At 39.5% G+C, this 11,406-nt stretch overlaps 2 protein-coding genes across 5 annotated transcripts; both read left to right on the forward strand.

Annotated features, from left to right (window-relative positions):
• The first annotated feature begins 1,553 nt into the window (after positions 1-1,553).
• Positions 1,554-4,200, forward strand: hdhd3 (haloacid dehalogenase-like hydrolase domain containing 3). 4 transcript variants are annotated; one of them, XM_061261431.1, is made up of 4 exons: positions 1,597-1,692; positions 1,900-2,064; positions 2,340-2,674; positions 2,944-4,200. In XM_061261431.1, the coding sequence occupies exons 3-4, from the start codon at positions 2,345-2,347 to the stop codon at positions 3,337-3,339; spliced, it is 726 nt and encodes a 241-aa protein (XP_061117415.1). In that variant the 5' UTR covers positions 1,597-1,692; positions 1,900-2,064; positions 2,340-2,344; the 3' UTR covers positions 3,340-4,200. The 4 variants fall into 4 exon arrangements, with proteins under 4 accessions (XP_061117414.1, XP_061117415.1, XP_061117413.1 ...); XM_061261430.1 differs by lacking the exon at positions 1,900-2,064 and having other exon boundaries at positions 1,554-1,692; XM_061261429.1 differs by lacking the exon at positions 1,900-2,064 and having other exon boundaries at positions 1,597-1,852.
• Positions 4,201-5,066: 866 nt separating this feature from the next.
• On the forward strand, positions 5,067-9,776 carry LOC133140445 (V-type proton ATPase subunit G 1-like). Its single transcript, XM_061260419.1, has 3 exons — positions 5,067-5,298; positions 8,262-8,362; positions 8,671-9,776. The coding sequence occupies exons 1-3, from the start codon at positions 5,217-5,219 to the stop codon at positions 8,842-8,844; spliced, it is 357 nt and encodes a 118-aa protein (XP_061116403.1). The 5' UTR covers positions 5,067-5,216; the 3' UTR covers positions 8,845-9,776.
• The last annotated feature ends 1,630 nt before the right edge of the window (positions 9,777-11,406 follow it).

An 11,406-nucleotide genomic window follows, 5' to 3' on the forward strand; every position in this document is an offset into this window, starting at 1 on the left:
TGAGGGTGGATTCACCTTTCTTTAAATTATTTTGAATATTCTCCTTTTAGCTAAACTCTTTATCTTTCGTAAAAAAGTTCAATTTTTTCATGTTTAAACATAACTCTGAAACTTTAGAGAAGAACCTAATAACATTCAAAGCTAGGGGAATTTGCCTTTCATTCTTTATGAACAATGTTGTGTCAACTGATAATTATAAAGTCATTTCCACTGACTTTTAAACCTTGAATATTTGTATCATTTTTAATCAAAAAGCATTTCAACCACCATGAGGAATAAAAGTGGAGAGCTGGCACATCCTTGATGAATTCCACGTCTAATATAAAATTGTGGAGATGTACCGGTAGGCAGAGCCACAGAGCTCTTGATATCATTATACATTATTTTGCTGAAGTTCACCAATTTATCTCCAAATAACTCCAATGTTTTGAACATAAAGGCATGGTCCACCATTGTCAAATCCTTTATAAAAGTCTAGAAATAATATAAAACCATCATCTTCAATTATATTTTCATATTCAATTAAATCAAGGACCAAACGAATATTGCTATGGATCAATCTTCCTTTTAGAAACCAAGATTCAATGATTATTTGTCCCACCCCGTTCTTTAATCTTGAGGCAATAACCCCAGTAAACAGTTTATAATCCACATTTAACAGAATAATAGGTCTTAGATTATCCAAAGATCTCTTGTCCTTGCCTGGCTTTCGAATAAGTGTTATCGGCCGGGTCATATGAGGTCATAATATCACCCTTATTTATACACTCAACTTTCACATCAAATAAGATCCTTTATATCCTCCCAAAATTCTTTGCAAAAATAACCAGTTAACCAGCCTGGACCAGGTGTTTTACCTGGAGCTATTTTCTTAACAAATTTCAAATTCCTCAAATGTAAGATTTGATTCACATAACTCAATACTTACGGTCAATAGAAGAGAAACTTTTAAATCTTTCCTAATACGTTCTGGGCATCACTTGGGCAATAGGGGTAGGGGTAGGCCTACAGCTTATTGTAAAACTGATCAACTACCTTTGCAATTTCACTTTGGTTATAACTTTCAACTCCATTAATAATCAAGCTGCAAATTGCATTCCAATTTTGCTTTATGAAGGTATAGGATGTCTACTTTGCATTGCAAATCAATGAATTAATTCTTGTCGTCGTCATTTAGGATGCTTTTGTTGGAAGTCTTATGAATTTTCTTAATTAAATCAGTTTCATACATTCATACATTTTTGTTTGCTCAAATATTTGCCAAATCTAGATTCGCAATTATTGCTAGGTATACAATGTACAAAGGCAGCCATTATAATCTGCAAAAGGGACAACATGACAATATTCACATGACATGTCACGTTGGCCGTTTTTCTGTGGCCGTTTTTCTATTGGGTTTCCCCCAAGTTAGAGTGACACTCTATTGTCCATTTTGTATTAGCAGGTCGGAAAAACTCGAGTTGTCTGGAACGCAGCATTTTATGTTGATGTATCTGCTCACTGAGAGCTACGGAACCGTTTACCGCGCGGTTGCTTGTTCTTGGCAGGACCCTTTTTCGTGATGTACCATGCAAACCATTGCTCCCGTATAGCGTACTTTGGGTATCAGTGTCTGTAAGGTTATCTTATACTAACGCGGCTAGCAAAACGGCTAACTCGCATTCGTGAAAACTACAGCTGAGCCGACGTCAGGTATAAATGAGCAGTTATAGCTAGCTATTACACTAATTGATATTGTTACCAATAGATAGTTCAAATAATTTAAATAAATCATGTTCTGCAAGCACGGAACCTACAAAGAAGCTGTTGGTCACATTGTATTCCATCTGCAAATTCACTGGAAACGTGTTGAGTGAGCTCCTTCTTAACATATTTATATGTATATGACTGTCTATCCAGACAACACGCGAGCATTAACCAAAACTCTGATCTTGGTTCGAGGCTTCAGTGCCCCGAAAGCAAGCTGGCTAACCACGACCGTATGGCGGTTGGGAAGGAATGTGACCTCTAAATTCTCGACTGTACGCATTCATTGCAATATACACTCAGTGAGCACTTTATAAGGTACTTATTAAGCCTTCTCCTGCTAGCAGAAGCCTATCCACTTTTGGTTTGATGTGTTGTGTGTTCAGAGAGTGTAGTTCCACATTTTTTTCCCTTAGTTGCCCTGACCCAGTTAGCAAGAGTAGCAGAATACACCAGTGCTATTTTGGCTGTAGATTAGAAAGGATACAAGAACAGCTTCAGCTTCAGTCATGTTTAGGTTTATCAAGACATTTTGATAAAATGCCAGTAAATTAGATAATTAAACACTGTACCTTGTGTACTCATCATGGCAGGTACTATGTATGGGAGAGTGCGGTGGGTGCTATGGGATGTGAAGGACACCCTATTGCGAGTCCGCAAGTCAGTGGGGGAGCAGTACTGCCAGGAAGCAAGGCGGGTTGGGCTCAATGTCCCTGCAGCTGAGATTGAGTCGGCCTTCCGTTGTGCTTACCGCCAACATTCTCGCCTCTACCCAAACTATGGAATGGTCCAGGGGCTTGGTGGGCAAGCCTGGTGGGCAGGGGTGGTGCAGAACACCTTTTCCCAGTGTGGGGTAAGGGACCAAGTCCTGCTTGACAGACTAGCTGAAAATCTCTACCACGGCTTCAGTGGGCCAGAGAATTGGGAGGTGAGGATGCACATAAAGGCCATGCACATAATTATGGCACACTTGAAGAGTGATAATAATGATAGAGTGAAACAGCCTCACAGATGGTGTATTCCACCCCTGATTTAGTGAGAACCCTTTCATATTCAGTATTTGAATGTGTTTAAGAATAATAATTTAATCAATATGTAAATTATTAGTGTGCAAGACAAGTTTAATGGCATGTTGACACTGATTAATAGCAAAAATGGACCTCCTGACCGTTGTGATTACTGTTTTCTTTTATTTAGGTGTTCCCAGACTCAGAGAAGGCTCTGCAGGGATGCGTGTCCTTAGGATTGCAGCTTGGTGTGGTGTCCAATTTCGACAACCGCCTAGAAGGGATTTTGCGTGGCTGTGGAATGCTGTCTTATTTCAGCTTCCTGTTGACTTCTGAGATGGCAGGGGTGGCCAAGCCTGACCCAGCAATCTTTCAGCTGGCACTGCAGAGGTGTGGGGTGGCAGCCACAAGCGTGGCACATATTGGTGACCACTATACTAATGACTTCCGCACTGCACGCTCCTTAGGCATCCATGGATACCTAATTGACAGGAAAGGTGACACTCGCCCACCAGAGGTTCCCACTCAATATCGACTGTGCTCCCTGGATGAACTTCCAATGCGACTTCAGCAAGATACACATTAAATTTGTTATTTAAAAGAGTCCACCCCCAAGGTCTACAGTGAGCTGTACTCGGAATTATTTGACAACATCATGCCAAGATTATGTCATGGCCTCAAATGGAATTACTGTTCAGTGGTCCAAATCAGAATTAGGAGTTTACTTTGTCACTTAAATATAGTCAGGTCCATAAATATTTCTACATTGACAAAGTTATTGTTATTTTAGCTGTCTACCACAGGATATTGGAGTTGGAAGTAAATTTAATTTGAGGGTATTTACATCTAAATCGGGTGAACGGTGAATACAGCCCTTTTTATATATAGTCCCCCCAATTTTAGGGGCTAAAAACAAATTAGACAAATTAACATAATGATAGATTCAAATGTCATTTTTTTATACTTGGTTGCATATCCTTTGCATGCCATGACTTGCTGATGTCCGCGACTTATCAACATCATCAGAGTCTGAATATGTTATTTTTGAGTTTGCAAAGAATGGTGCAAAAAAAAAAAAAAAAGGTCTGCGGACAGAAAGGCCTTGTTAATGAGAGAGGTCAGAGGAGAATGGCCAGACTGGTCAAAGCTGACAGGTAGGTGACGGTAACTCTGAACACACAACACATAATAACTCTAAATGGATAGGCTAGAGCCTTTAGAAGTCTAAAAAATAAGTCTAATAAATACCTAATAAAGTGCTCACAGTGTATATCAGCTACTGTACCTACAATGGGCTCCAGAATTATGGGTACCATTGACTGGCAATGCAGAAAATATACATTTAAAAAAGAAACAATATGTGTTCAGAATGTTGAACATAGACTGTACTTTATGAATGTTTCAATGGAATCAAATATCCTTTTAATAAAAAATAGATTTGACCAAAGTCAAGATTCCATCATTATTGGCAGCCGTGGTTTATTTCTTGGTGCATCCACATCTGGCAAGGATAACAGTGTTTAACAGTGTTTTCCGGTAATGCTTGACAAGGTGACACACATTTGGACGGATTCATTCTGTGCAGATCCTTGTAAGATCATTCTTGGATTTGTGCTTATCAAATGCTTCGGTCTGGTGCCTGAGCTAGCCATTGCAGAACATGTTTGCATTGTCGCAGCCATTTCTGTGTGGATTTTGAGGTAGTGCCCCTGGACCTCAGAATTGTCATGGAAATGGAAAACAATGACGCTAAATATACTTTTAAATCATGCATTGTTATGCATACTAGCTATAAAAACAAAACCTTTGGTTGAGAACTCAACCAATAAATTAATCATCAATGAATGGCATAATACCACTTTTTAAGTTTTAAGTAAAATGTTTGAAAGCCTCAAAAGACCCACCCACAAATCACTTTGATTATCACTGTAGGAATACATGTTACAATTACTAATATATACTATTAATTTCAGTTGAATTTATATAATTTATATTCATTATTAATGCTATGCAATTAATTGGGTATAAATGAGAGTCTTGGTCTGCTAAATACGAATATAAATTACAGGGCTGTAGCATGTTGTCAGAGATCTGTGCTGATACTTTTATGGAGAGCATGCTGATGTTCCTGTTGGGGCTGATTAATTTAATTTCCTGTCTTTTGACGCTTTCAGCAAATGCAAACATAGATTTGTCAAATGAACTCATTCATTAGACAAATCTAAAAGAGGGAATACGTGACAGCATGTTTTCTGTTTTTCGACAACACTGCGATGCGCAGATGGGTGCGCACTACCCTTGTTCACGTCACGCTGAAAAATCACATGATGTGCACGGCGTATGATGTCAGCAGCCTCAGTTCGCTTGTCCTCCTCGCCGACCTCCGCCATCCAAACACTGAGGCGTCCAGGCTACATAATTTCCTCCCCTGCTCCAACAGTGTTAACATTACACTAGCAAAACATGGCCAGCCAGTCCCAAGGAATTCAGCAGTTATTACAAGCGGAGAAACGAGCAGCTGAAAAGGTTGCGGAGGCCCGGAAACGTAAGTTATTACATGGTTGTCATGTCATTTTCCCCTCTTGTGTTCGCTAACAACTAGCGATGAGTTAGCTAAATGCATCGTATTTTCTTGTTAATATTTCCTGTAGCATACGATTATCTACTAGTAGATGTTGCTGTTTATGTCATTGTGCATCTAAACAAGTTAACCTGCCAGCGATACACAAGTGTCTTCTCTTTTTCTTTTTTGATGTACACGTTAGCTGTCTGGCTAGATTAGCGACTACCATAGTTTGTGTTCATATGCCAGCTAGCCTATGTGAGATGTCTAATTACGTAGCGTGGCTATATTTAGCTCAATACATTAAATGTTTTTTAGATTGTCCAAGGCAGAGTTGCAATATAAAACAAAAGTCAATTATTCGCCGTGACTTAGGCTAGCTTTACTTTTTGACTTAAGGCAGTGGTTCCCAAACTCGGTCCTGGGGCCCCCTTGTGCATAACGTTACTGGTTTTCGTTCCAAACAGAATTCTAACAAGCAGTTAATTGTACATAATTAGGTGCTTCGTGTTTAGAGTTATTGTATAAAATAAATTGTCGAATAGCTATGCATGCCACATTCCCAAGTTCATATTGTGCTATATTGCAAACCACTGCATAAAAATAAGTAAATTATAAACTGATCAAATTCAAGACTGAGGTGTATCAATATGCTTCTAATTGGCGAAAGAGTGGACATATTGCCACTAAAACTAATCATAAGGAAGATAATGTAAAAAATTCAGACAATGGAAACTATGAGCCAACCCTGTATGGTGTTAATTATTTATGAAATAAAACGCATGTTCAACAACCTAAATAGGAGCCTATTAATTATCATTTGATTGTCTTTCATTAGATCAAATGTCACCTTTATCCAAATGTTTGCACTATAGCTCTAGCACAATAAGCAGACTATAACATGGGCATTTTATTCTTCATGGCATGCAAAACTATTTCTGGCATAAGGAGAAGGTAAATAATCCCATTAAACATGAAAAGCACCTGATTAAGACACGAACAGCTTGTTAAAATTCTGGATTGCAATTATGCATACCAGCATAAATGGGGGGACCCCAGGACCGAGTTTGGGAACTACTGACTGAACCTAGCTAACTTAACAGTTAGTGGCGAGCCACACAGTTTACTTGTAACATTACCCTTAGTGTTAATGTTAGAAGTAAACTGTGTTGCTCACAACCTAGAAAGCTAGGTAACATGGACAACAAATGTTTGTTTTTTTAAAAGCTCAAATTTAAATAAATGAGAGGAATAAACTAGAATGATAGATCTATCTTGAAGATTAACTACCTTCAAGAACTACCTCATTTTTTTGTTGCCTAATTTTACCACAATTTATCTGGGATACTGTTGTAGCACAGCATTGAAATGAGATTAATGGATATAGGTCATACTTGACAATATATCAAACGCATAATAATTAGCATTACATTCATAAACCAATGTAACGTTGATGTTGGGAGCATCATCAGATGCACGGTAAATCCAAGGCAACATTCTGGCTATGCAACAGAGCGCCGTCTCTGCTGGCCAGAGTGCATCATCTCTGCTGGCCACAGTTACGTGGTTGGCAGGGCTAGATGTGAATGACATGTTAAACGCTCTCCCACTTCCCACAGTCCAATACCCCTCATTTCCCTTCCAGTTATATTACAGTTCAATGACTTAAACAAACTACTTTCTTAGGATGAAATACATATTCTCTCTGCTCATGTTCGTTCACAGTGTAAGTGACACCACCAAGTTTCAACCCAGCCGGGGAAATAGTCAGATGAAAAAATGAGGAGACTAGTTTTTCTTTTACATTGAAAGGACTGAAAATCGTGAAATGCTTTGATGGACGAAAGGCTTGAAAGAAGTTATTCAAACGGGCATTTTAAATCTGAAAACGTTTTGCTACGGTTTCTGTGTTGCATGATATGTTCTCTCCCAACGGTGTGCAACATTTAACAACATGGTCACGCAAACCCCCGACAAACCGTAGCAAAACGTTTATTTAAACCGAAATGGTGGCGCACTGAACATCCTGTTGCAAACTGGACTGACTGACATAGTATAGCTTGCTCTAATGGCGTCTGAGAAGGCTTTCTCCTGCATAAGCCTACATCATTATTGATTCGGGCCACACCTCCGACACACACCAAACACAGAAACTGTAGCAAAACCTTTTCAGGTTGAACATGCCCTAGGCTTTGAAGTATGTTTGCTCCCGTTTCGTGGGTGTCAGGGGAGTAGCCCAATCAATGAAGATGCAGGCCTATGTTGGAGAACGCCTTCTCAGAAACCATAGGAGCAAAATGTACTATGTCAGTCAGTCAGTCAGCCCACGGTTTGCAATAGGATGTCCAACACACCTCCGTTTCTGTTTAAATAAAGGTTTTGCTACGTTTTGTTGGGGCAGAACGTGTAATCTACAGAAATATCGACCAAATAAAAAAACACAGGAAGTTTAAAGACTGCTAAAGGGCTAAAAGCCAATATAAAAAAAAGTGGTTCAGACCCAGCCAATTTTCATGTGAACATTGAACTCCTGATTGTGAAATCCTTGTTGCCTTTGCTGAAGCAGTGCTTCCTCTATTCCCGTGAAACGCTGAGCTTCAGATGAAACTGAGTCACAGTGTACTGTAGACACAGTATTTCTGTTCTTTCCACTTATTCTGTCTTCTCTTTTCATTTTGCCCTTCCACAGGACTGACAGTCCACAATCACTTTAGCTTCACTTCTGCTTTCTCTCTTTAAAAATATTTCCAGGTTCCCCACATTAGATATTTCCACTTCCTGTTTTGCTGTGAGTAGTGTTGATAATCACACAGCAGACTCATCCATTTCAAGTTTTCCTGGCTGCACACATGATTCAGTCATGCAAATTTGTATTGAAGCATGTGTAATGCATAATATAATATTGTAATATACTGTTTGTTTCATTGCCACGTATGTGTACATAGGTAAGAACCGTCGTCTGAAGCAGGCGAAAGAGGAGGCCCAGGCTGAGATTGAGCAGTACCGTCTCCAGAGGGAGAAGGAGTTCAAGACAAAAGAGGCCGCAGTGAGTCTGGTGGATAAATAGAGGACTGTTATGTTGTTAAAATTTATGAGGGAAAGAAATGCCTGCAGTAAGTGCTCCCAAACAACTTAAGTAGTCTGACATAATAATGTCTGCGTAATTATTATGACCAATAAATTACACAAATGTCAGGCACAAAAAGATGATTGGCTCAAAGAGAGTAGAGGAAATCTGGAAGGGGGCAAATACTACTTCACAGCACTGTAGAAGCATGCAGTCTGGCCATTATAACATTTCTGTTTGTTAAATGTGAAACCAGAGCAGAATGCTGACGATGTGTTGTTGTTCAGGCTCTTGGCTCCCATGGGAACTCAGCAGTGGAGGTGGATAAGGAGACTGTGGACAAGATGGGTGGCATCCAGAACAGCTATCAGATGAACCGAGAGGCAGTGCTGGAGAACCTGCTTAAAATGGTGTGCGACATTAAACCTGAGATCCACGCCAACTACCGTGTGGCTGGATAGGACATTCCCCCTGCCCTTGAGATGTGGCGGTATAGGGCTTCCATTGCGCAGCAATTGGGATTAGCATAGAGATGCAAGATAGCTGTCATTACAGCCTTCCGATTTGTGTTTATGTTCTGATATTACTGCTCTCTGATGCATTGCCTTCACTTAAAGCAAACTCTTAAGAGCTGAGAGAGAAAAAAAAAGACTGACCCAGGTTATTTATATTAGAATGGCTGTAGAGTAGTGGTCTTCATTCCTGGTCCTATAGAGCCGCTGGGTGTGCTGGCTTTCATGTGTTACTCAATAGTTTGATCATTGATCATAATTGATCAGTGAAAGCAGTTGATTACATCGTTAACTTGCCTTACCTGGTTTTTTGGGTCTGAATTGGTTGCTGCTATTAAGGCAAGAACAAAAACCAGCAGACCCTGTGTCTCTCCAGGACCAGGAATGAAGATCACTGCTATAGAGCGTCCTGGTATTTATAAAGGTTCACAGGATAAGATTCTAAATGACACATAACCAGTTCAGTTCGAGTTTGTTTTCACTGTAAACCAGCTGTAAAATCTGTTTTGGGCCCAGAATGCATTGCAATGGAAGTCCTCCCCGTGTTGTAACTTATTGATGTCCAGAGGATCATTAGGATCAATAGAGTTGAGTATTGTCTGTGAAGGAGGTATCTGTGTGTGTCTTGCTTTGCGATGTATCGTTTTTTTTATTTGGTGCTCTATTTGGACATTCTTTTAATTGTAGTTGGATGTCAGGACATATTTAGAACTGGACACAGAATTTCTTCTCTATATCAGGTACAACCTAAACAGCCTCTTTTCCTCATAAAATCTAGTGAAATGCTGCCACGGTTCCTGATCTTTTTCTCCTTGGTGTCTGTGGGACCGTAGTTGGAAACTACTGTAACCAAATGGTGATTAAACATTTGCAATTCTGCAGGTTCCTTGTTCCTGAGTTGTTGTTTTTTTGTATTCTGATGATTACCATATGTACTTCAACTTTCTACGTCTTTCAGAGCGTCAAACAATTCCAATCATTTCTCCTATCAACCCCAGAATTGACAGACTGGTGAGACTTGCTGGAGGCTGTGAAATTCCACACCCTTCTCTGTGGAAATGCATGTACATTCACATACACTCTTCGCAATGGCAAAAGTGTGCCATGGAAGATCAATAACTGGCCCACCCTACTCACCATATAGATGAGGGCACACATACTTCAAATTCAGCTTATAAACATATGTCTAACAAATGCACTTTAAAGCACCTAGTAACTAGAGATGCCATGTTAATTAGACGCGGGCGTCTAACAAACATTAATCGTATATATATATATATATATATATATTTTTTTTTATCTGTTAGTCAAGGTGCAGCATTATAAGACATACAATTATCAAGCTTATAGACTCTTTCTATATAAAACTTTTTAAATCCTTATAAAACTTTAACACAAAAAACTGTCTTGATCGGTATAACCAAGATTGTGAAAGGTTGTCACAGCTTTACAAGCCCAGAGCAAGCCTAGGGCGACAGTGGCAAGGAAAAACTCCCTGACTAACAGCAAGAAACCTTGAAGAAAACCAAACTCAGAGGGGGAGTTTCCAAGTGTCATGGTTTTCTCACACTACCCAAAATGTTCTCACACCAAATAAAAAGACAAATGCCGCTCCCTGAATTATCTATCAGCCGGCAGAGCGAATTCAATTTGCAGCCTTCTTGTGCTCCACGTCAACCCCACTTCTGAGTTTGGAAGTGAACAACATGTCATGCATTCAAGTGCTCTTCATCGGAAATAAACAAATAAAGTGGGCACCTTATGCAAGTTTAATGCAGCTAGGATTTTATTCAAGATTGCAAGCAGAATCTTTTATCCTCTTTTTTAACAGAACTGGCTTAGGAATACAAAAAGTGAGCTTGCAAGAGCTGCCAGGTGTAAGATAGATAGGTAACTTTATTCATCCCCCATGGGGGAAACTCATTTGCCACCACATCTCCACATACACAAAATACAAACATTACATTCCCAACACAACAACACTGTTAAAAGCCTTACCTCTCATAACTAACAGCTAAAAGCTGCTGTGAATCACTTAGAAGTGTTCATAAATGATTTAACCACTGCTGGAACAAAGGACCTAATAAGACATTACATGACATTACATTATTGGCATTTGGCAGACGCTCTTATCCAGAGTAACGTACATTTGATTAGACTAAGCAGGAGACAATCCTCCCCTGGAGAAATGCAGGGTTAAGGGCCTTGCTCAAGGGCCCAACGGCTGTGCGGATCTTATTGTGACTATACTGGGGATCGAACCACTGACCTTGCATGTCCCAAGTGAATCTGGGGATAAAAGACAAGCAGGAGTTTCCTACTAATATCTAAGGATCTTAGCTTCCTCAGAAAGAATAATCATGCCTGTGCCTTCTTGAATAAGAATAAGTAGGCCCATGCACAAAAGTAAGATATCATTCAAAGTGCTAATAAATACTAGCAAAGAATACTGAATACTAACAATGCAAAATAATAATAGTACCAACATACAAACATTATTACTCAGTTATT

Source organism: Conger conger, chromosome 11 (genome assembly GCF_963514075.1).
Source record: "Conger conger chromosome 11, fConCon1.1, whole genome shotgun sequence".
Taxonomy (NCBI): Eukaryota; Metazoa; Chordata; class Actinopteri; order Anguilliformes; family Congridae; genus Conger; species Conger conger.